We start from the raw sequence: 24,377 nt of genomic DNA on the forward strand, positions 1-24,377 counted from the left end.
GGGTGGGGTCCTTTCCCGGATGACGATGCCCAATTGGGGGGGGGGGGCGAGGGGCGTACCCAGCCGCATAGCCTTGTGGGACTTGTAGTCCGCGGGACGCGGCCGCAGGCTCCCAACTGCGGCTCCAGGGGCCCACCCTGCCCATTCGTCAGCGCTGAGGCCTGGAGCTCCATGGCGGCGCCCCCGGCCTCCGCCGACGCTCCTCGCTCGTCCCCGCCGCCCCCCGTGGCCGGAGACGGAACGGACCGAACGGCGGCGAAGAGCGAGGCCGCCTGCGAGGACCGGTAGGCGCGGAGGCCGGGGTCGCGCACGTCCCTTCCGTCCGCTGTGGGAGGGGCGGCCGCGTGAGCCCGAGCACCCGCCCTGCCGCGGGCTGGGGCGAGGCGGCCCCCGTCTCCTCGGGCTCCCCGCACCGACGCACCCACCGCACCCACGTACTCCACGCACCCACGCACTCCCCGCACCCACCGCGCTCACGTACTCCCCGCACTCACCGCACCCACGCACTCCCCGCACCCACCGCACCCATGCACTCCCCGCACCCACGCACTCCCCGCACTCACCGCACCCACGCACTCCCCGCACTCACCGCACCCACGCACTCCCCGCACCCACCGCACCCACGTACTCCCCGCACCCACGCACTCCCCGCACCCACCGCGCTCACGTACTCCCCGCACTCACCGCACCCACGCACTCGGGTCCCCGGCCGCGGTGGGAGGGCCCCGGCGGGCGCGGGGCTGAGCCTGCAGGTGGGCGCTCAGCGAAGGCTGGGCGGATGGAGCGCGTTCTGCTCCCCGAGGCTAACGGGTTTCTCTCCCGAGGGGCTGGGCCTCGGGCACCCGGCTGCCGCGTGTGCCTGCCTGACGCCCGCCCCGCCCCCCCAGAGGCCAGCGCTCAGGAGCCTGGGGGTCAGGTGGTGCATGGATGGTCCTCGGACTGTCCCGCCCGGCGGAGGGACACCCTCGAGGCTTCTGTAGGGGTTCGCGAGGGGACCTCGTGGGTGCAGTGGGGGGGAGCCTGGCTGCTGGGAGGCCGAAGTGGCCGAGAGGAAACTGGCTCCCGCTCGGTGCCTCTGCGGCCCGCGCCACCAGGGGGCGATGCGGAGCAGTGCTGGCCTCCCTGCTGGTCGGAGCTGTGCCCTGCGGAAGGCTCAGCGGAGGGCTCAGCCTGGGCTCCCGGGCTCCGATGGGCCGTCACGGGAGGGAGCCCTCCAGGGCAGCCTGGGTGCTGCAGGGCGAGGAATGAGGCCCGGCCGCCCCGCCCTGGCCGCTCCTGCGGGAGTGTCGGCCCTGATGGAGCATGTGTCCTCCTGGGCTCGCACCCTCCCAGTGAGCAGCCACTAAGAGCTGGGTATGGCGTGACAGGGTCTAATAGGACCTGTGGGCGACACCTGCTGGTTCCAAATAATCTTTGATTTAGCCCCAGGTCAGAGGAGGCAGGGCCAGGCAAGTTCTCGAGAAAAGCACTCCCTGAAGACAGGTTGGTGGCAGCTACTGTCCGGGCCCTGCCCTGTGCACAGAGGATGGGACCCAGGACCAGAGGGCAGTGACTGGACTGCGGGGCTCTTGTGCCCTGGCGCTGCTCTGCTCACCGCTCTTTCCTGACGCTGAGGCCTAGGGCTCCCCGACAGTCCCTGCACCACCCTGGAGGGCCCCAGAGTTGGCTCTGCTGGAGTCCAGTGTCCCTGAGCCTCTCCCTGCCCACGGTCCCATCTCCTTCCACCTTGTGGCCCCCCTGTGGCTGTCTACCCTGCCGTTGTTTCTTGTGCCCATAGAGCAGTGATGGCGAGCCCATGACACGCGTGTCAGAGGTGACGCGCGAACTCATTTTTTTGGTTGATTTTTCTTTGTTAAATGGCATTTAAATATATAAAATAACTATCAAAAATATGTCTTTGTTTTACTATGGTTGCAAAGATCAAAAAATTTCTATATGTGGACTCCTTAACCCTGGATGTGCTGGTGGAGAAATGGGCACCCGTGGCGGTGCCTTCTCCTCAGGTTGTGTCCTGGTTTGGTCCAGGTGGGGTTGGGGCTGCAGCTGTGGGGTGCAGGGAGGCTGGCCCAGAGCATTGGGAAGGAGGGGTCCTGCCAGGGGTTCCAGGGTGGTGGGGTGGGGCTGCAGCCCCATTCCTGCACCGGCCCTGAGAAAGACACCCCAAACCCTCTGTCCCTGAGCCCAGCCCTGGTGAACCAGCCCCCCTCTCTCCCCACCCCCTGGCCTCATTTTACTCCCCCAGCAAACTCCCCTCCACTGGGATGGGGTGTCAGGCAGGAGTGGAAGCCTTGGGTGCCTGCCCCAACTCTGCAGTGCTGTCCAGCCTCCCTGAGTGTGGGCCAGCCCCCCATCTGCCCACGCCCAGGGTCAGGAGGGAAGCTCCTGTGGGCAAAGACGGACAGGCCTCTGGTGGGTGTAGAGTTTAGACCAGGGGTGGGCAAACTTTTTGACTCGAGGGCCACAATGGGTTCTTAAACTGGACCGGAGGGCCGGAACAAAAGCATGGATGGAGTGTTTGTGTGAACTAATATAAATTCAAAGTAAACATCATTACATAAAAGGGTACAGTCTTTTTTTTTTTTAGTTTTATTCATTTCAAATGGGCCGGATCCGGCCTGCGGGCCGTAGTTTGCCCACGGCTGGTTTAGACCCACCCACGTTACCTAGGCAGGCAGGAGAGGCCCCTTTCAGATGTTTGAACCCAACCCTATCTGGAATTTTCTCTCCGGTGAGGTTCTGGCAGCTGTTAGGGATGTTGTTGGAAACTGAGTCAGAAGGAAAGAAAGCTGGCCCTGGCCGGTTTGGCTCGGTGGTTGGGGCATCAGCCCGCAGACCGAAGGGTCTCAGGTTCCATTCCCAATCTAGGGCATGTACCGCCATTGCAGGTTCCATCCCAGCCCCAGTTGGGTCATGTGAGGGAGGCAACCAATTGATGTGTCTCTCTCACATTGATGTCTCTCTCTCTCTCTCCCAACCCCTTCTCCCTCCCTTTCATTCTCTCTGAAAATCAATGGAAAAATCCTTTAGTGAGGATTAAAACACAAATGAGGAGAGCCAGCAACATCCAGTGACTTGATATGAGGGAGGAGTCGGGACTTGTGGGCAGCCCCTGTGCAGACTGGAGGACAGCTCCCTTAGCCCACTCACCCTTTCCGAATGGCTCTTCCTCCTGCCGCCAGGCGGGCCTGGCTGTGTCATTCCCCCCCAGCGCCGAGCACAGGTGCCGTGGGGGACATGCTGGAGCCTCGCTGTGGAGGGCAGGGCAGGCAGTTATTCTCAGAGGCTCAGGCGGGTGGAGTTTCAGATTTGTTTATGCCTCTCGGAGGCACCTTGGGCACGGGTGGTACGCCCGTCTCAGCACTGACATTCACCTTAGCTTGGCCAAGAGATAGCTCAGATGTCCCTGTTCTGCTGGGGGCAGTTGGCCCTGCAACTCCAGGCAGGCCCGGGGTCTGAAGCTCTTCCTGGGGCATTTCAGGGGGTGCGCGGCGGTCCTCTCCAAGCCCTGGGCCAGCGGTGTGCCAGCCTGTGCCCAGGGGGCAGCTCACACCCGAGGCTGCCTGTTCTCCAGCAGGGTCAGTGCTATTAATATCAGGCAAGTGCACAGCCCCAGCTGCGTGATCCTCTTATGCCTGTGACCTCGTCTCTGGGGCCGGTGGTGAGTGCTGTTCCTCGGCACAGGGGCCTGAGGGCTCCCAGCTGTTAGCTCCCTGCCTCCCAGTGGGTAGCCTCTGCAGCCAGGGGTCTGGCCTCACTCTGGCTGCCCACCCACCCACGGAGGGGCAGCTCACATGGTTCCTGGGTTGTCCTAAGGGGCTGCTGTGGGCCTGAGGCAGTGTGGGTTGCCCCTGCAGACACCTCGGATCATCTTGTGTCCAGCCATGGGCAGCCCCTCAGCTTACCCTGGCATCAGGATCTCAGGGTGCTGGGCCCTTGGAGCAGAAGGCAGGTGAGTGGCAGGACTGTTGTCTGCAGCTGTGGTGAAGAGCCCTTTCTCCCCTGCATCTCGGTGGATTCCTGCGGGGGGCGCTGCACATCAGGGACCAGGAGCCAGGCCGGTGCTTGGGGCGGGGAGGGCCCACCACCCGCAGGCACGGGGGGCTGCTCATTGCAGGCAGGTCTGTGTCCCCCAGTCCTGTAGCTGAAATGCCCTGTCATCGTAGTCCACGTGCTCTGTCCGCCTGTGACCAGGGAAACGAGGTCTGTGCGCGTTCCCCTTATCGAAATTGGTCCCGCTATGACACGGCTCGCTCTGAGGGCACGATGAGGCTTTGTCCCTGGCTCCCAGAGAGCTGGGCTTGGAGCAGGCCGTGGACCGGGCTTGGCTGCAGACCCGCCTGACGCTGGCAGGCCCCTTGCACGCCGAGGCGGGCGATTTCTGGCAGCCACCCTGGCCCACGTTCCCCGGCCCGGGGAGGTGTGTCAACCCGAGGCCGTCGGCAGCACCAGCCGCGGAAGTCGTCCTTGCCGGTGGTCATGATGACCTCAGTAGGATGTGGAGCAGGCACAGCAGGGACCTGAAGGCTCCCCCCAGAGGCTGCCAGCCTGGGGTGAGAAGCAGAGGGACAGGAGTGGTGCCAGCCCTGGCCTCCGCTGTCGGGGTCCGCTCTGCGAGGCCGTCTTCAGCACGGTGCGCCCTTGCTGGCCAGGCCTTGCCCTTTGCAAACCGTAATTTCTCGGGGTTTCCTCCCGAGTAGAAAGCACAGAGGGGAGGGGCCTCTTCGTTGCCAGGATGGTTCCGTCTGCCATTTCCAGGGTGACCGGGGCCTGGGGACACCATCTGTCTCCAGGGCGGCTGGTCCATGCCCGTCTGAGTTCCCCAGGCGCTCACGGTCCCTGGTGGTGCTGTGGCCTGTCCCCAGGCCTGCCTGGCCACTGGGTCATCTTGACGCCCAACCCCACGGCGAGCTTTAGCACCGGGTTCTGAACGGACCCGAAGGTAATGGCTGTCCCCGCAGAGACGCTGCTGAGCACCGCAGGCGGACGGCTCTCTGCCCCCGCCCCCCATGGGGCCGCGTCCCTCCTGTCAGCGTGCGGACGCTGTTCTCTGTGCCCTCGAGGCTGTCCGTGTGCCTGTCGCGTGCAGGGCCTCAGCTCACCTCTCTGCTGTCCCCCCAGCACACGCACAGGCGCACCTGGCACTGCGGGTTGTAGCGGTGACAGCAGGACAGAGCTTCAGTCCAGACCATGACTTGGTCTGGTGTTTGATAACAGGGGCACGTCCTTGCAGACAGTCAAACGGGGCAGAAATCCCTGTTCCAGATCTCGGTGCCCAGGGCAATCGTGGCACTGCTTCCAGCTCATTGTGCGCATGCACATCCCACTCACATGCGCAGACCCGAAGGGCACATGGGCTGGCCATCTCCACATGCTGGTTTTCACATAAACATCTTAGTTTACTTCTCGCCCAACTCACGTCCCGGACAACTGCCATGTCCCCGTCCGTCCGGGCCTTTCCTGAGCAGGTGTGGAGCCAGGCCGCTCAGCCCCCCGGGCCTCCCCAGAAGCCATCCCTGTTGGTTTTGGGGCCTCAATCCAGTGACCACACTGGAGCCCTGCCTGAGGCCAGGATGTGCCTCCCACAAGCAGTGCAGCATGGGGAGAGCTGGGCACAGGTGCCGCCTGCCTTTCCCAGGCGGAACTGCCACCTTGCGGGCTGTGGGGCCTCCGCCCTCCTCCCTGCAGTTGGCAGGTGCTCGAGGGTGAGAATCAGTGGCCTCCCCAAGGGTCTCCCAGCTCACGGTCTCCCACCTACATCCGTCCACATCACTGTCCTTGGCACGGATGGCACTCCCCCGCGCGGAAGTTGTGGTTTGCTGTCGCTCTGAACCTGTGTGGACAGTGACTGAGGCCATGGCCCTGTGGATGGGCAGCAGGCGGGTTTTGTGTGCCATCTCAGCCATGCCCGCGTGCCTGCATAGAGACGGCCACCCTGGGCCTGGCGTGGTGGTGGGCTTGGTGGCAGGGCCGGCGAGCGAGCCGTTCTCCTTCCTGCAGCAGCAGCGCTGAGGCCTTGGACAGGCTCCTCCCGCCCGTGGGCACTGGGCGCTCGCCGCGGAAGCGCACCACCAGCCAGTGCAAATCCGAGCCGCCCCTGTTGCGCACTAGCAAACGCACCATTTACACAGCGGGGCGGCCGCCCTGGTACAACGAGCACGGCACACAGTCTAAGGAGGCCTTCGCCATCGGTGAGTCGGCTGCCACCTCCCTGTCACCCCACCGGGTGGGCTGGGCAGGACCCGCCGTCGGTGCCAGGGTGCTCTCCAGCAGCAGCGGTCGGGCTTCCAGTTGTGGTGACTTGGTTGGAAGGGCTCTCCTGGCCCCGTCCACCCCGGGACCCAGGTGTGCAGACCACCTTCTCTGCTCCCCGCAGGCCTGGGTGGTGGCAGTGCTTCTGGGAAGACCACTGTGGCCAGGATGATCATCGAGGCCCTGGACGTGCCCTGGGTGGTCCTGCTGTCCATGGACTCCTTCTATAAGGTGAGGGGTGCCCCGGCGTGTGGCCGCTGTGCCGAGGGCCTGCAGCCCCCCCGCCCTGAGTACACCCCTGCTCTCCTCACAGGTGCTCACCCAGCAGCAGCAGGAGCAGGCTGCCCTCCACAACTACAACTTCGACCACCCGGATGCCTTCGACTTCGACCTCATCGTGTCCACCCTCCAAAAGCTGAAGCAGGGCAAGAGCGTCAAGGTCCCGGTCTACGACTTCACCACCCACAGCCGCAAGAAGGATTGGGTAGGCCCAGCGGCTGGGCTGTGAGGGCACTGGGCACACGGGTCGGCACGGGCGCCAGCACAGGCTCCTTCCCTTTGCAGAAGACGCTCTATGGTGCCAACGTCATTATCTTCGAGGGCATCATGGCCTTTGCTGACAAGACGCTGTTGGAGGTGAGGGCGGGCTCCAGGCCAGCCTCCTGCCGGGACGCCCTCCCACAAGACTCGCCTTCAATGCTCCTCTGGGCGGGCCCTGTCACCCTGTCCCGTGGCACAGGGTCACCTGTGCCATCCACTATGTGGTCCCTGGGTGTTGGCTGAGGAGCGGGCCCTCTCCCAAGAGGGGGTCCAGGACGTGGGTTTGAGCAGACGGGGCAGGTCTGCCACCCACAGAGAAGATGGAAATGCCCTTGGTGGCAGCCCGAGGGCCCACACTTCCTGGGCCTGGGCACAAGCTCTGGGCTGGTACCTTGGTTTCCTTTCTGTCCCCACCTGCACACACCAGGTTCCTGTGTCAGTGTTCTCTCTGCTGTCCTCGGGGGGTCCCTGCGGCCGCCAAGATCACGGTGACGTTGGGGGGTGGCATGGCTCACGTGCACGCTGGTGTCTGTCTGTGGGTCTGCACAGGGTGCTCCTGGGCGTTGCCTGTTCTGGCCCTGCAGAGGCTGTGCTCACAGCCTCTGTGCACTTCCTGTGGGAGTTCTGAGGCTCAGGCCCCAGGAACCCCCACCCCTAGCATCCTCCATGGCTCCTTCAGGGGTTACCTGCTGTGAGCTGAGTGTGGGGACAGACCCAGACTCACCAAGCCCCAGTCCCCCGTGTGAGGGCCTCAGTGAGGGAGGCTGCCCTTGGACCAAACCTGGCTGACAGCACCCCTGCCCCCCAGACCCTCCATGTGCCACGGGGCCAGGCTTGCTCTCGGTCTGTGCAAGGGCCGGGTTCTAGTCACATGGCCTCACGGCTGCTTCGTGCCAGCCCCGCCAGCAGTGGCTCGCTCCCTCCAGCTCCTGGACATGAAGATCTTCGTGGACACGGACTCTGACATCCGCCTCGTGCGGCGGCTTCGCCGGGACATCAGTGAGCGCGGCCGCGACATCGCAGGTGTCATCAAGCAATACAACAAGTTCGTCAAGCCGGCCTTTGACCAGTACATCCAGCCCACCATGCGTCTGGCAGACATCGTGGTGCCCCGAGGTGAGCAGGCTGTGGGGGGCGGGTGGGATGCACCGCCATCACCCGCCCGCTGGTGTCACCCTCCTGCCCTTCCCATCCAGGGAGCGGGAACACAGTGGCCATTGACTTGATCGTCCAGCACGTGCACAGCCAGCTGGAGGAGGTGAGGCAGCTGGCCAGGCCCTGTGTCCCACCTGCCGGGCCCCCCGCCCTCCGGGCCCCCCCCCCCCACCACCCATAGCTCTGCTCCAGCGGCCCCCACGTGGTCACAGAGTCCTGCTCGGTCAGCCCTGTGTGCTGTGGACACAGCAAGGTTCCCTGAGAAAGTGGGGCTCAGGTGCGCCCCGGTGCTCCCAGCCTGAGCTGAGCCTTGCCCAGAAGGGGCCATTCCTGTCCCTCCTACCCTTTGGAGGGACTTGGGTTTTGGTGCAAGTCCCACGTCCTGAGCACCCTTGGCGGGGCCCCGACCAAAGGTCACATGTTCTGGGCTGAGACCTGAGGCTCTGCCTGCCCAGGTCAGAGGGCGCCCAGGTCAGAGGCTCTAGGGAGCTGGCCCTCTCTTGTGACTGGGACTGTCCTCCCATGTGGCATGCCTATTCCTGGGGGAGTGGCTGGGTGGGGCACACGGCAGCAACAGGCTGTCTGGTGACTGCGAGGTGAGTGTGCTATTGCCATTGACGCACTGTTCCCTTGTCTCCTGTCGCTGCCGCAGCGCGAGCTCAGTGTCAGGTAAGATGTCCCGCGCCTGTCCACACAGTCAGGCCTTCCCAGCACCCACAGCGCCAGGACCCAGGGCTGTCTTCACTGCTGCGCCCACCCTCGGCAGCCCTGGTCCAGGCACAGAAGGGGGTGTGTGGTGGCCTTTCCTTTTGGGCAGATGAGGAAACTAAGGCACAGAGAGGTTTAGGGACTTGTCTAAGGTCACCCTAGGCTGACCAGACCTCCCTGGAGGCTCCCTCCCAACCCCAGAGGCTCAGCTGCCTGGCCTCCCAGGCAATAGCCGCAGGCACAGCCTCAGCAGCCAGAGGGCTGGGGCACCTTCGCCTGAGCAGAAGGGCGGACCGCCCCGGTGGTAGTGCCCCAGCCCTCTGGCCCCTGCCCACCCTGGGCCAGTGTGCAGACAGAGCCAGGGAGTCCTGGGGTGCTGTCCTGTCCCCACACAGCGGGCAGCATGAGTGACCTGCTTTCTGTGGAGTCAGGATGTGCTGGGCTGATTTCCAGCTGCAGGAGAAGTGGCCAGGGCCACTCTCAGAGCCCCTAAGCTCCACTGTGCTGGAGCAGCTCGCTGCTGCCACTGCGTGGTCCCTGGCTCACCACGTGGGCCCTGGCACCCGCGGTCTCCTGGGCCAGGCCCACTGCAAGCCTCTGCTCTGAGAAAAACAGCTTCCGGGTTTCCGGTTGGAGAAAACACCTAAGCACAGCCAGTGACAGCTCCCCTCCTCTGCGAGCCAAGGACCTGGCACCGCCCCCACCTCCGAGCCAGGAGGTGCTGCCTGTGGGGGGCGGGGTGACATCCTGGGTTGCCCTCCAGGGCTTCCTGCGTCTGGTCCTGGTCCTCTGGCCTCTGCTCCTCCCCAGGCCACTGGCTGCAGGGCCCGTGCTTCCTGCTGAGTGGTCTTTTCTCTGTTCTTTTCCTCCTCTCTGTAAACCTGGGGTTGCCTGCCCTTCCCTCCCCGACATGCTCTGCACCTCCTCACCTGGCAAGCAGAGGAAGCTGCGCTGGGATATGTGAGGACGAGTGCAGTGCCTGGTGTGATGCCTGGGGGCTGTGCTGGCTGCACCTGCCTGCCCTTCCTCTCCCCTCCCCTCCTGCCCACACCTCCCCCCTGGCTCCCCCTGACCCTTCCCGTTCCCTACTCCTGTTCCCCGCTCCCCCCAGGCATGGGGCAGCAGGGGCGCTTCAGCCAGCTTTGTCCCCCTCTCCTGAGGGGCCTCACATCCCCTGGGGGGAAGGGTCAGGGCTTGCCCCAAGCTCAGCTGTTCCCTTAGAGCAGGGGTGGGGAACATCTGCCTGTATCTGGCCCTCAAAATCATGGGGTCTGGCCCTGCCAAGGCATTAGGGGTGAGTTAATTGCATGTGTGACCAAACAGAGCAGGCTAATCTTTAAGTTGATAATTGTGTATGGCCCACAAATGAGGTTATAAAGATCGTGTGGCCCTTGGCTGGGAAGAGGTTGCCCACCCTGCCTTAGGGAGAGGTGTCCGGCGGGGACTCAGTGCCGGCTGAGGCCGCCCACTGCCTGGCCCCTGCTTCGGGGAGGGAGGCTCCCACTGCAGCTGGCTTCCTCCCTAAAGGTCGGCTGCTCTGCCTTCCTGACCTTTAACCTTTGCCTTGTCCCTGAGGGGGCGGGGCCATCTCAGGCCAGGCCCTCCCTCCAGATGAACAGGGAGGCGGTGGCTCAGCCCGCAGTGTCTGGAGCGGGAGGGTGGCTGTGGGAGAAGCCCTCAGTCAGGTTGTCCCCCCAGGGCCGCACTGGCCTCGGCGCACCAGTGCCACCCGCTGCCGCGGACGCTGAGTGTCCTCAAGAGCACGCCTCAGGTGCGGGGCATGCACACCATCATCAGGTGAGGGCGCGCTGGGGCAGCGGGGCAGCGGGGCCGGGCGGGCGGGGCGCCTTTTGCTGAAGCCCAGGCCCGCAGGGACAAGGAGACCAGCCGGGACGAGTTCATCTTCTACTCCAAGAGGCTGATGCGGCTGCTCATCGAGCACGCGCTGTCCTTCCTGCCCTTCCAGGTGCGCAGGGCTGGGTGGGGGGTGGGGCGCGCAGCCCCTCGTGCTAATCAGCGCCCCCAACCTCTGTGCTGCAGGACTGCGTCGTGCAGACGCCGCAGGGGCAGGACTATGCCGGCAAGTGCTACGCAGGGAAGCAGGTATCAAATGGGTGGGGCAGGGGCCTGGGCTGGGCTGGGCTGGGGTGGCCTGTGAGGCGGGGTCCAGCTCAGCCGTCCTCCTCAGATCACTGGCGTGTCCATCCTGCGGGCGGGGGAGACCATGGAGCCGGCGCTGCGGGCGGTGTGCAAGGACGTGCGCATCGGCACGATCCTCATCCAGACCAACCAGCTCACCGGGGAGCCGGAGGTGCGGGCGGGGCGCCGGAGGTGCGGGCGGGGCGCCGGAGGTACGGGCGGGGCCTAAGGCACGGCCCTGGGTTGGGGCCTCTGACGTTCTGGCTGCCACCAGCTCCACTACCTGCGGCTGCCCAAGGACATAAGTGACGACCATGTGATCCTCATGGACTGCACCGTGTCCACGGGTGCCGCGGCCATGATGGCTGTGCGCGTGCTCCTGGTGAGTGGACCGGGCGGCTGCGGGCGGCGGGGCGGGGCTGGGATTCCCCATCCTGTCCCTCCTGGCGCAGGACCACGACGTGCCCGAGGACAAGATCTTCCTGCTGTCGCTGCTCATGGCGGAGATGGGTGTTCACTCGGTGGCTTACGCGTTCCCACGTGTGAGAATCATCACCACGGCCGTGGACAAGCGTGTCAATGACCTGTTCCGCATCATCCCCGGCATCGGTGAGGCTGCCTAGGCCAGTCAGCGGGGCTTGGGAGCCACAGGGCCGGAGTCCCCACCATAAGGGTCTGCTTCTTTCTCTAGGGAACTTCGGTGACCGCTACTTTGGGACTGACGCCATCCCCGAAGGCAGCGATGAGGAGGAGGCGGCCTCCATGGGTTAGCTAGCCGCCAGTCTCTTCCATCTGCGTCCCCACCCAACTTCCTGCCTCCTGGCGCTGCTTGCAGAGTACAGACATGAACTTATTCCAGTTTAAAATGCTACCAGGATAACTTACTACCTTTTTTTAAAAAATAAATCTTTATTGTTCAGATTATTACAGTTGTTCCCCTTTATTCCCCCCATGGCTCCCCTCCACCCAGTTCCCACCCCACCCTCCCCTTACCCCCCCACTGCCCTCATCCATAGGTGTACGCTTTTTGTCACCAGGTCAAAGGTCATACACATGGAAAATGTAGCTATTTCCATCCGCAACGTGTCCCTGTGCTCGGAAAGGTCTCTCACGACTTGTTCACGCTCTACTCAGAAAGGGTGCAGAGCCACGTAATGGCTTTTTAAAATAATGTGTCCTCTTATGTTTAAAATGAGGATTTCGCTACCAAAAGTGAGGAGAAAGCAACACTACAGCTGCTCTCGCCCCTCTCGCCCTTCAGGTGATAGTTGTGCGTGGGGCTGCGAGCTGGTTCGCGGGCCGTCGACGAAGCCGTCTGGGTGGCTCGTGTGGTTCCGCCGGCTTCCCAGGGGCCATTGCAGCCTCGCAGGGGCCGTCGCAGCCTCGCAGGGGCTGTCACAGCCTCTCGCAGCCTCGCAGGGGCCGTCGCAGCCTCACGCAGCCTCGCAGGGGTGGTCGCAGCCTCGCAGGGGCCGTCACAGCCTCACACAGCCTCGCAGGGGCTGTCACAGCCTCACGCAGCCTCGCAGGGGGCATCGCAGCCTCTCACAGCCTCGCAGGGGCCATCGCAGCCTCACGCAGCCTCGCAGGGGCCGTCACAGCCTCACACAGCCTCGCAGGGGCCGTCGCAGCCTTGCAGGGGCCGTCACAGCCTCACACAGCCTCGCAGGGGCCGTCGCAGCCTCACACAGCCTCGCAGGGGCCGTCACAGCCTCACACAGCCTCGCAGGGGCCGTCGCAGCCTTGCAGGGGCCGTCACAGCCTCACACAGCCTCGCAGGGGCCGTTGCAGCCTCGCAGGGGCTGTCACAGCCTCGCAGGGGCCGTCACAGCCTCGCAGGGGGCGTCGCAGCCTCGCAGGGGCGTCGCAGCCTCACGCAGCCTTGCAGGGGCTATCACAACCTAGCAGGGGGCGTCGCAGCCTCGCAGGGGGCATCACAGCCTCACGCAGCCTTGCAGGGGCCGTCGCAGCCTCACGCAGCCTCACAGGGGCCGCCACAGCCTCGCAGGGGCCGTCGCAGCCTCACGCAGCCTCGCAGGGGCCGTCACAGCCTCGCAGGGGCCGTCGCAGCCTCACGCAGCCTCACGGGCCGTCACAGCCTCGCAGGGGCCGTCGCAGCCTCACGCAGCCTCGCAGGGGCCGTCACAGCCTCACGCAGCCTCGCAGGGGGCGTCGCAGCCTCACACAGCCTCGCAGGGGGCGTCGCAGCCTCTCAGGGGGCATTGCAGCAGCCTCACGCAGCCTCGCAGGGGGCGTCACAGCCTCACGCAGCCTCGCAGGGGGCGTCGCAGCCTCACGCAGCCTCGCAGGGGGCGTCGCAGCCTCACGCAGCCTCGCAGGGGGCGTCGCAGCCTCTCAGGGGGCATTGCAGCCTCACGCAGCCTCGCAGGGGCCATCACAGCCTCACGCAGCCTCGCAGGGGGCGTCGCAGCCTCTCAGGGGGCATTGCAGCCTCACGCAGCCTCGCAGGGGGCGTCACAGCCTCACGCAGCCTCGCAGGGGGCGTCGCAGCCTCTCAGGGGGCATTGCAGCCTCACGCAGCCTCGCAGGGGCCGTCACAGCCTCGCAGGGGCTGTCACAGCCTCGCAGGGGCCGTTGCAGCCTCGCAGGGGCCGTCGCAGCCTCACGCAGCCTCACGGGCCGTCACAGCCTCGCAGGGGCCGTCGCAGCCTCACGCAGCCTCGCAGGGGCCGTCATAGCCTCACGCAGCCTCGCAGGGGGCGTCGCAGCCTCACACAGCCTCGCAGGGGCCGTCACAGCCTCACGCAGCCTCGCAGGGGGCGTCGCAGCCTCTCAGGGGGCATTGCAGCCTCACGCAGCCTCGCAGGGGGCGTCACAGCCTCACGCAGCCTCGCAGGGGGCGTCGCAGCCTCTCGGGGCATTGCAGCCTCACGCCGCCTCGCAGGGGCCATCACAGCCTCGTAGGGGCTGTCACAGCCTCGCAGGGGGCGTCGCAGCCTCACAGGGCTGTCACAGCCTCATGCAGCCTCGCAGGGGCCATCACAGCCTCACGCAGCCTCGCAGGGGCCGTCACAGGCTCGCAGGGGCTGTCACAGCCTCACGCAGCCTCGCAGGGGCCGTCACAGCCTCACGCAGCCTCGCAGGGGGCGTCGCAGCCTCTCAGGGGGCATTGCAGCCTCACGCAGCCTCACAGGGGCTGTTGCAGCCTTGCAGGGGGCATCACAGCCTCGCAAGGGGCATCGCAGCCTCGCAGGGGGCATCACAGCCTCGCAGGGGGCGTCGCAGCCTCGCAGGTGGCATCACAGCCTCGCAGGGGGCGTCGCAGCCTCACGCAGCCTCGCAGGGGCCGTCGCAGCCTCGCAGGGGCTGTCACAGCCTCACGCAGCCTCGCAGGGGCCGTCGCAGCCTCGCAGGGGCTGTCACAGCCTCACGCAGCCTCGCAGGGGCCGTCGCAGCCTCACAGGGGGCACCGCATCTCACGATGGGGGTGAAGGTGCGAGACAGAAGCTCCTCTTGCTATCTCTCCTGCTGCTCCCTTGTGTATCGCCAATGTTGGAAGTTTCTGAGAGCGGTCTGCAGGTGCTGGACATCATACTTTAACTGGTCAACACGAAGTTTGGCGTTCTGTCTTTTGTTGGGAGGCTCCTTGATGGACAAAATCTCCAGGTGTTCCTGGTGGCTGAATATCTGGTATGCTTGCTTGGATTTCGTTTTCTACTAAGTGCACAGACTGCTTGTCTGCCGTCTCCCGGCATCCCATGTGAGACTGGATCTGGTGGACCTGCTTGTGTGTTTGCTGGTACAGCGGTTCCACATTGCTGGCCCAGCCGGGTCCGGCTCTGGCTTCCTCCAAACCTGAATCTGCTTCTTGAGTGTGTCCCTTATGTATGCGAGGAGCTGAAATCTGCAGTCTGCTGGGTTGGGCTGCAAAAGCACAGGTGGTTCCTTTTGTGCCACTGGCACAGCTTGGCTGAGGATGTAAATTGAGTGGGGCGGGGTCTCAGAGAATCACCAGGGCGGAGCAAACAGCAATGGTTGTCATCAGCGTCTCTGCGACTCTGTGTCTCCACATCCCCGAGTCCCGCGCCCCCATGGCAACAATGATCCCTGTGAGCAGCTCCGCGAGAAAGCCACCCTCGCTCTCCAACTCGCTGCAAGACAGTCCAGCCTCTCCCCGTAGGGGTCTGGGACCTCAGAATCCCGCCCCAAACAAGCTCAGTGGATTTGACAGCTTGTATACCCTTCTGATTGAAAAAAACCGTGCATCCAGTTGCAGCCCGCCTGGCGTGCGCCTCCGTACCTCTGTTCTTAGTGCCTCTGCACCTCCTACTCAGTCTCAGTGCACTTCTTTCTTTCCTTCCAGTTGTAGAACTTCCACTGGGCCAGCTTTCCCATGGTTCTGGATGATAGCTGTTTTGTCTTATAGTTGGTAGTTTCAATGTTGTTGTGGGAGGCAGCACACACAGGTCTATACCTTATGCCGCCATCTTGGTTCTCCTACTCTCTACCTTTTATAAAATAAATAAATTTTTAGAAAAACTGAAATTCTAACCAATAAGCTGGGGGCCTGGGAATGCTGTTCTGCCTGGGACTGGGCTTGGGCATGGCCCCCGAGCTGTAGCTGCTTGGCTGCTTGCATCCCCAAGCTGCAAGGCAGCCATGGGGAGGTGGAGTTGGGGCACCGTCCTCTGCGCACCCTGGCCAGGGCTGGCGGGCCTCCTCCACAGGACAGGCTGTTCTTGCCACAGGCTCAGGGCCAGGTTTAGGAGAGGGCAGAGCTGGGGCCTTGGCTCTCCTAGATGAGCCACCTGGCCTGGACCTAGGGCCCTGGGTCTCTGAGGCAGCCTCTGCAGGCACCCCGCCCCCCACCCTTCTCCCCGCCTACGTGTGTGCACTAGGCAGGAGGCCAGCGGAAATCAGTGTGCGGGCAGCTGTAGGAGGGAGTGACGAGCTGGTCCTAGCCACTGGCCAGATCCCCAGCTGCAGGAGAGGTGGCCAGGCCAGGGCCTCAGCGGGCCAGCCGTCCTTCACTCTGTGCAGCTTGCCTTCGCTGCTCCTGGCTCCTCACAGGTGGCCTGTGGCAGGTCTGCCTGGGTGAGGGCGCACGATACTGATGTCTGGGCCACTCTAGGTGAGCTGTCAGGCTCCGGCGCCCTCACCCGCCCCCTCCACCCTGGCTTTGGCCTCTTTCCTGTCCCCCAGTGTCTTCGGTCTCCCCGCCCCCCAAAGGCCATGTAATGGAAAAGCTTGTCATGGGGCGGAGACAGGAAGTCACTGGGTGGGGGCCAGGCCAAGGGTGGGCAGATAAAGGCAGGAGGCTTGTCCAAGGGGTGGCCAGGCACCAGGGACAGAGCACCGAGCTGGGGCCCAAAGGTCAGCAGGAGGGCTTCTCCCGAACCTGGTGAGTCTTTCCTCGCCCCATTGTGTCTCCACGGCCCCCATTCATTCGCTCGCTCGCTCGTTCTTGTGCTGTGCGCTGGGAACCTGGAGGCTGCGGCAGGCCTAGCCCCTCCGGAGGTGCGACAGGGCCACAAGGCAGGGAAGACGCCATTCTGTCAAGCCAGGTTTCCCAGATGAGGACTGGGGCGAACAGTTAGAGTACCCGGGCAGGGGTAGGTCATTCATGGGTGGGCCCCCCTGAGTCCAGCTGGGGGCTGACCAGCTCCCAGAAAACAAACACACACGTGCCGACACCACCAGACAAGCTCGTGCAGCAGCCACATCCACCCATAGACACGCATACACACGTGTCCTAGGAGGAGAGGGTGCAGCTGTTCCCCCCAGCCCCTGCCCCCTGGGGGAGACAGCCTCCTCCCTCTTCTGGAGGGTCAGTGGGGGCCTGTCTCCTCCAGCTGGGTCCCTCATCAGAAGCAGCTCAGGGAGACTGGCCACAGGTTAGGAGACTCTCGGGCTCATTTCTTGCCAGGCGCCCCTGGAGTGATGGAAGTGCGTCACCTTCCAGACTGTCACGGCGGAGGGTAATTGGGGGCCAATGGGAGGAGGGGCAATTCCTCTGGCACCTTGGAGCCTCCCAGGTTCCAAGGTCCAAAACTGTCCAGGGGACAGCACCCAACACAGCTATTGGACACATCAGGAGAGTCCAGTTTGAGGAGAAGACTCGGTGGTGCCCTCAGGGATGGCTGAGCCACCCCGGATACCCTCTGATGGACCGATTGGGGGTTGGGAGCCAGGTGGCCTTCGAGCTGCCTTTTTGAGCATCTGGGCCTCTCTCACCTGGAAGAGAGAGAGCTGTGAGGATGGGGCTGCAGCCTGGACATATCCACAGAACCTGGGAGGGGACAGTTGGGCAGGAGGCAGACCTGGAGCCACTTCCTATACTGGTTCAGAAGCTACTGGTACACTCAAGGGGCGGGTCCAGGAGGAGAAACCTGCCCGTGAGGGCTCTGCCAGCTGCCCCTGGGCAGTGCCTCCAGGACTGACCAACCTGAGAATGGTGTCTCCAGGTCAATCTCAGGTTCGTCAGCCCGTGAGGTGCTGCCCCTTCCCCGCAGTGGCTGCCACAGGCACACACGGTTGTCACACTGAGTCAGGCATGTTGCACGTGCCCACAGGGTCTAGAGGGCCGGCAGGGCCTCATGGTGCCTCAGCTGGCACACCTGGAGGCAGGAAGTACCTCACTTGGATACCTGGGCCCCGGGCCTGGGGCAGCCCCAAGGACATCAGGGGAAGTCCTGGGAGAGGACCTTCTGCTCTGGTCCCTGGGCCAGACCTTAGGCTGGAAGCTGGGGGGTGGGAGGGGTGTTTAGGCTCTTCAAGGCCAAGCTGAGTGTTTGAGGGGAGCAGGGGGGAAGGGTGCACAGGGTTCAGAGGTGGGAGGTGGTGGGGCAGTGGATAGCAGGTGGATTTGGCTGTGCTTGGGTGAAAAGGGCAAGAACGGGGCAATCCCCACATGGGGTTTGTGGGACCAGGTCTGTGATGGGGCTGGAGGAGGAACCGGGCTGGACGCAATGGCCACTTCAGGGGTGACACATCCGCTGGGGCAAATGCTAGGCAGGTGGGCCTACTCCAGGTGCGGCTCCCTTGGCACATCTGCTCACCAATGGGCTTCCAGCTAGGGGCCAAGAATCACCAGGTGCCACGTGGCTGGATGTGGGCTAGCTGCAGCCCTGACCTTCCCTCAGTCTCCATGTACCCCAGTCCCAGTGGGCGTTGAGGGCGTGACTGTCAGCCACCAAGATGGCTGGGGGACAATGCATCTAGGGGAGAGGGCCCTTGTCCCGGCGCTGGGGGCGGTGCCTCGGACACTCCCCAAGTTCTGGGGAATCCGCATCGAAACTGGGGTGCCCAGCAGGGTTTATCCCTCTGAAGCAGAGGCTCATGGCCCGCCCGCCCCGCCCACCCCGAGACTGGAAGTGGGAGGCGCGGGGACAGTGAGCCAGGCAGCACCACCAGGATGTGACTTCTGGTCGGTGCGACTGGCACTGGCCCTGCTGTGTGCTCGCTCGCTGGCTGGGGTCCCGGGGCCCAGAGCTAGGGGAGAACTTCGCACTTCGTGCCTGGGCGTCCCTCCGGACCTGGCGGCCCCCGCGTGTCCTGCGGATCCTCCCCGCGCCCTCTGGGGCTGGACGCTCTGGTTCCTCCGGTCCTGCCATGGTTATCGAGCAGAGGAAGTTCTCGTGTGGCCCTGGAGACCCAGGTCCCCAGGTCCCCGCCTGTCCTTGCTGCAGGAACCCACGTGTGTGACAGACTTGCAGGCCATTCCCTCCAGCTTCTGCGATAAACCACTTCAAGCCGTCGTGCTGATTGGCACAGCCCACAGGGTCAGGCAGCGCATCTGACGCAGCAGGCCCCAGCGGTTTCGGAGCAACTGGTCCAGGAGGTCCAGGCCCAGGGCGCCCCCGGGGACCACTCACCTCTGGGTCAAGCCCCTCCAGCTGGGCACTCGCCCCATCAGGTGGGTCCAGCTGCACAGAGAGCCCTCTGCCAGGTCCCTAGGGTCGGGTGGGGGCATGGGGGTGCTCCCGACAGGCCCCGCCCTTCCATGTAGACCACACCCCCTGCTAACACCTGCCTGCAGGGCTAGGGCTCCAGGCCACCTGGTCCCTGGTTGTGCCCCTGGCAGGGACCCCTGCCGGCAGCGGGCCGGGAGGACACGGCCAGGACAGCGGAGGGCTGGGTTACTTTATGATGGTCCATAGAGTCCCATAGAGAAAATATTGAATATAATCGTGGTTCTACCTAATTAGGATAATCAGAAGAGTAAACAAGCCCTGGCTGGTTTGGCTCAGTGGATAGAGCGTCTGCCTGCAGACTAAAGGGTCCCGGGTTCGATTTCGGTCAAGGGCACATGCCCAGGTTGCAGGTTTGATCCCGAGTAGGAGGCGTGCAGGAGGCAGCTGATCAATCATTCTCTCTCATTATTGATGTTTCTATATCTGTCTCTCCCTCTCCCTTCCTCTCTGAAATCAGTAAAAAAATATATTAAGCCCTAGCTGGCTTGGCTCAATGGATAGAGCATCGGCCTGCGGACTGAAGGGTCCCAGGTTCAATTCCGGCCAAGGGCACATACCTGGGGTGCGGGCTCGATCCCCAGTGGGGGGCGTGCAGGAGGCAGCCAATCAATGGTTCTCTCTCATCATTGATGTTTCTATCTCCCTCTCCCTTCCTGTCTAAAATCAATAAAATATATTTTAAAAAATATTAAAAAAAAAAAAAGAAGAGTAAACAGTAAGGAAAAACGTCTCAGAACACTAAGGCTGGCAGGGAGGTGGGAGGGGCCTGCAGACAGGGAAGGCGCCGGGTGGGCAGGCCCACTCCTCTTCGGTGAGAAACTAAAACCACCGCGTCCAAGAGCCTAGCCACCAGGCGCTGTGGTCCATTCAGCTGGTGGACACTGCTCAGCAGTCAGGGCACAGCCCAGGATGCTTCTTGATGTGCCCTGACCGGGGACAAGTTCACAACTTTGTTGTATCAGGACTACGCTCTAACCAACCGAGCTACCCGGTCAGAGCCGATGCTGCTTTAATTTTTTCAGAATGTTCTTGCCTTGCCCTGAGCTAAGACCAAAGGCACAGAGGAAGACGCACGCCCCCACCCCAGGAGACAGCTGCCGCCCACAACCCCTGGGCCTTCTGGCTTAGAGCGGCCTCTCCCACCTGCTGTGCAGAAGGGGACACACTCATGGAAGCAGAGCTGGCAACTCTTATCTCAGGGGCAAGGCCACAGGCACAAGGTGGTTCCAGTGCAGGGACAGCTCCCCTGCCATCAGTGGTGGGAAGATGGGCCTCTCCTGGGAGGACTGGGAGACCACCAACGTGGGGACAGATGACCCAGGGGGGACAGTGGTGTCCAGGAGCGAGGACCCGAGTTTTCGCCACAGGGATGTCCCGGTGGGGCAGGCCTCTGAGTGGTCAGGTCCAAAAGTGGGCATGAATGGAGCTGCCCAAGGTCAGCATAGAGCACTGGCACAGCTAAGAGAGAGGGCCCCGTTCCAAACACTGGCAGCCGCTCATGCAGCTGGGTGGTCAACTAATGGGCGTGGAAGGAGTGGAGCTGCTGTCTCCAGGGGGGACGACAGTGCGGGCGCCCCTGGCCTGCCGGCACATGCCCTCAGAGGGCTGTAGAGCCCAGTCCCAGCTGCCCTGGGCCCAGGGCTCTCAGGGCTCCCGTTTCTTTTTCACTCCAGTCTCAGCATTTAGAAAGCGGAGGGGAAGGACATCCGAGCCACACGTGAAGCAGGCAGGTGGGCGTGGCTTCCCCGCCCCCAGGGGACTGAGGAGGGACCCCCCAAGGTCGGCTGGCCCTCAGGCCAAGACCCTCCAACAGGGACAACTAAATAAGACATGCCTGGTCTGCAGTGAAAACATTTATTTTACAACAGTTATCTTTATTCTAGGTCAACATTCAGACATACAAGATGGAGGTCACTGTGGGGAAACATCCTAACCCTCTGCCTGGCCCTGGGTGTGCCCGTGGGGTCAGGGCCTGAGGCGCCCCAGCTCCACCAGGCTCCACTCACAGGACAAAGCCAGTGCAGACAATGCTTCCCACGCATTGCACTTCAGTTTTAAAAAACAACGTCAACATATTTCAGTGCAAACTGCCTCCCCTCACTTAGCGTGAAACATCAGTCCATTTTCCAGGGAAACAAAATTGAAGGTGTGCCTAGGACCAGGCCACCCCTCCTGGAGCGGGGCAGCACGGCCCTGCTCCTCCCCGCAACCCCCGGCCCAATTTGTGGTCCCAACAGAGACTGTTTAGAATGCAGTTGGTCACTGATTGTATCTGATGCTTAGAAAATTGGTTTTAAATGTTCCGAAGTGGAATGGGTTTCTACCACCTCCCGGATGTCACACAGGGACATTCACCCGTGGTTCAGGTGATCATGATGGGCACCCTACCCCGGGTAAGCTGACACTGCAGTGGGCTCAGGCACCACGCCCAGCCATCCGCCCAAACTCTAGGTACACGGCGGCATCAGCGCTGTTTCCTGAGCAGCCAGCAGAAGAGCTCTCAGGACCCACTCCTGCCCGGACTCGTCAAGGAAAAGGCTGTGTTGGAGCCAACTTTTATTGTACTTGCTGCGTTGCCACTGGACAGCAGCAGCCAGTCCTGCTGCGCGATATATACATATACAATATGTACACACACGGAGATGCACCACTGCCCACACCTGTAGCACAGACTAACCGTGCCTGTCAGGACTGTAAAGATGCAGCTTTGGCCAATTCCACAGGCGGAAGGTTCACAACCAAACTAACAGAGCAAGCAGGTCAGTCCTGTGTCGCATGGGCTCACAGCTGAGAACGTGAGGAAGGAATGAGGTCAGCCCCCTGCCTCACGCCCATCCCCACTGCCCCTGGGAGATGCACCAAGATGACAGCCAGAAAGGACAGACAGGCCCCACCCCGCCCCGAGCCCGGTGGCTGGCAGCACTGTGTGGGCTCCTCAGGCACAGACCGCCCCCTAGAACATCGAGGATGGCCCTGGCAGGAGCCTGGCGGCGAAGCCCAGGCCGACAGCATGAAGACACCGCCTGCTCTAACCACAGCCACTCTGACCTCTTCCTCTGCCAGGTCCCAGCGGTGCGGCTGCACTGACGGATGGGACAGTGGGGGGAGGCTCACACCCCACGTGGTAATGTCTAAAGCAGTTTGAAACGAGAACAGAGCCAAAAGGAAGACAAGGCGAGACACGTCACTGAGCAGAGCAGAAGCCTACACACTAGCAGCTGCCATCAGACATGCTTCCTGCAGGGCGCCCACTGCACTGGCTGCCCGTCAGGCCAGCCCTGCCTTGACAAGGCGGATGGGCTTCCTCTGACACAGACCCCAACACCCCCGGGCCACACACACTACCTGCCGTCTGACACCAGCACTGGCCACACCTGGCCCAGCTCTGGAAGGCACAGGGTTGCTCCCCACTTAGCATTTGAACCAGTGCCTCTCCAGGCGCAAGAACTCTGCTCACCAAAAACAGACCAGGCAGAAGAGGGAAATGCACCGGGACCTTCGTCTTGAAAGCGACCACAAGAACACTCGGAAGGGGCCTGCCCTCGGGGCCGCCCGCGGTCCTCAGCACCCCCCCCGCGATCTCTGCTGTCCCTCCCAAGCCACCCTGCCCCGAAGAGCAACACCACGCTGCCACCGGCAGACACCTGGCGGGGACTCAGTGACACACATGGAGGGCCTGGCTGGGTGGACATTTAAACTGGGTTCCTGGTCATTCTGGGGAAAGCACCTCATTTCCTAAACCACTTCCAGAAGTAGCCCCAGGTGGCCAGGAGCTCCGGCTGAATCCTGGGCTTCGGAACCGGGGTCGGCACAGGAGATGGCCTGTTCTCGCCTCCTCCCTCGTTCCCTGGTGGGTCAAACAATGAGTTTCTTATCCTTTTAGGAGAGGCCTGGTTTTAGCAAATTAGTTCTAACTCAACATCACAGTGCAGGGATATCCTCTCATTGAACATCTTCATGATCACTACAATGAACAAAAAAAACCACAATGGGACCAAGCAGCTGCCCAGGTCCTAGGCTGGCCTGCAGGAGGGCCAGCCAGGAGGGGCCCTAGGACTGAGGGTTCTGCAAGTGGCCAGGCCCCCACACACAGCTCTAGCTAGCACAGCCTGATGGGCAGCAAGGGCCACAGGGGAGAACAGTGGCTTCAGGAACATGTCTGGTTCGGCCAAGCCAGGGAACCATGTCGCCCAGCCTTCCCGCGCTTGGCCTTCACTCTCCTGGGACACACAGGAGCAGCGAGAACATTCATTCTGCAGACACCAGGCCCACGTGGGGCCCTTGAGCCTCCAGAAGCTGGGTGTAGGGCCAGTAGGGAATCTGCTACTTGGTACAACGTAACTCACACCTCCTCAGTCCCCCAAAGCAGGGGCGCCACCAACCAGGCCTGGGACAGAAGGAAGGACAGACTTCCAGCAGTTCACAAAAGGCTCTGCCTGCAACAGCAGTGAGATCCTGGTCTGGCTGCTGGCTAACAAGCCAAGGGCGCCAGGCTCCCCGGGCCCACGGCTCCCACGCCGAGTGTGCCTTTGATCCAGCGGGTCCTTCCCCAGGACCCTGACGCCTCTGCCTCTGGCTGAGGAGCAGCTGAAGGAAGAGGGTGAGCAGGGGTTCGGGAAGCAGAGAGGAGGCTGGGCAGCCAGGCGCCACCGGCAGCCTGGACTCAGCCTGACTGACTGTCTGGGCCTCAGCTGCCACTGTGGTGCTTCGACATCCAAGATGGTTACAAAGAGGCCTGGTTTCAGCAAATTAGTTCTAACTCACCCTGGAGGAATGTGGAGGCTGACACAGAGAAGGGAGAGGGGAGACGCCGGTTGTGGCCATCGACCCAGCTCATGGCACAGGGGACTCGGGCTAGACCCAGGCCGGGAGGAGGTCTCACATCAGGAGCTCCCGGTCCCCACAACACACTCACCCTCGGAAAAGCCCCGCCACAAGGCCATGCACACAAGGTGAGCAGCAGCTGCACTAACTGTCCTTGCCACCAACACCCGGGGGCGTCACAGTGCGGAGAGGCCCTGCCTGCGGCCCCTCCTGGACCAGACCCACAGCTCTGCAGGCAGCACCTGCCGGTGCAGGAGCACAGAGCGGGCGGCCCCTCCCACCTGCTGGGGACACACCGTGTGGCAGCTCACGGCAGCGACCTGACAGCCCGGCGGTGCCACCAGTGCTCAATGTGGTCTCGCTGCAGCACGTCCACAACACAGACAGACATGGAACAGACCCCACACATGCTATTAGAAAGGAAAAACAGAAGACGGCGACCGTAGCTAAACTGCTTTAAATACTGCATGCTACGCACTTCACGTGTTGGGGTTGGCGGGTGGGTGGGCACAGAGGCGGGAGGGCCCTTCCCAGGCCAGAGCGGCTCCCTCCCCACCTCTGTGACTACAGTTCATGATTCTCAGGTTGAAGTGGCCGGGTGCTGATTGATCCGCACATCGTAGCTTCTCCTGAACTTAATTGAACCCGTCGGTGTGGTAGCTGGGGTGGGACTCGGCTGTGAGTTGAGTGGTCTCTGTGGCGGACGCTGGCTGTATGACAATCGGTGTGTCTGTGGCCTCTGAAAAGTAATCACACGCATGTTCATCGCATGAGGACGGCGGCCTCCCGAGTGCACCGTGTGCCCCGTCAACACGTCCTCCTGTGACA

At 63.0% G+C, this 24,377-nt stretch overlaps 2 protein-coding genes across 14 annotated transcripts in view; one reads left to right on the forward strand and one right to left on the reverse strand.

The window, feature by feature from the left end:
* The first annotated feature begins 90 nt into the window (after positions 1-90).
* UCKL1 (uridine-cytidine kinase 1 like 1) lies at positions 91-11,716 on the forward strand. 11 transcript variants are annotated; one of them, XM_059704975.1, is made up of 16 exons: positions 115-284; positions 3,572-3,949; positions 5,998-6,188; positions 6,374-6,480; positions 6,563-6,733; positions 6,814-6,885; positions 7,716-7,905; positions 7,986-8,047; positions 8,597-8,613; positions 10,351-10,449; positions 10,525-10,618; positions 10,693-10,755; positions 10,841-10,963; positions 11,066-11,173; positions 11,244-11,400; positions 11,483-11,716. In XM_059704975.1, exons 2-16 carry the CDS (start codon positions 3,882-3,884, stop codon positions 11,560-11,562), a joined length of 1,602 nt encoding a protein of 533 aa, XP_059560958.1. In that variant the 5' UTR covers positions 115-284; positions 3,572-3,881; the 3' UTR covers positions 11,563-11,716. The 11 variants fall into 11 exon arrangements, 10 of the variants coding, with proteins under 10 accessions (XP_059560952.1, XP_059560956.1, XP_059560950.1 ...); XM_059704974.1 differs by lacking the exon at positions 8,597-8,613 and adding an exon at positions 9,593-9,612; XM_059704977.1 differs by having other exon boundaries at positions 6,001-6,188.
* Positions 11,717-20,565: 8,849 nt separating this feature from the next.
* DNAJC5 (DnaJ heat shock protein family (Hsp40) member C5) overlaps positions 20,566-24,377 on the reverse strand; it is a 34,376-nt gene continuing 30,564 nt past the window's right edge. For all 3 annotated transcript variants that reach the window (XR_009453983.1, XM_059704993.1, XM_059704992.1), the window contains one exon: positions 20,566-24,288. Coding sequence is in view for 2 of the 3 variants with exons in the window: in XM_059704993.1 (XP_059560976.1) it covers positions 24,185-24,288 (104 nt within the window). In the remaining variant the exon portion in view is untranslated. The remainder of the gene's footprint in view (positions 24,289-24,377) is intronic.

This window comes from Myotis daubentonii, chromosome 8, assembly GCF_963259705.1.
Source record: "Myotis daubentonii chromosome 8, mMyoDau2.1, whole genome shotgun sequence".
NCBI lineage: Eukaryota > Metazoa > Chordata > Mammalia > Chiroptera > Vespertilionidae > Myotis > Myotis daubentonii.

Excerpts from the sequence above, each read along its gene's own strand:
- UCKL1 (XM_059704967.1), top strand. The coding sequence starts at position 172 with ATGGCGGCGCCCCCGGCCTCCGCCGACGCTCCTCGCTCGTCCCCGCCG. Across the intron at positions 6,734-6,813 it reads ACAGCCGCAAGAAGGATTGG|AAGACGCTCTATGGTGCCAA; the intron begins GTAGGCCCAGCG and ends TTCCCTTTGCAG. Across the intron at positions 6,886-7,715 it reads CTGACAAGACGCTGTTGGAG|CTCCTGGACATGAAGATCTT; the intron begins GTGAGGGCGGGC and ends CGCTCCCTCCAG.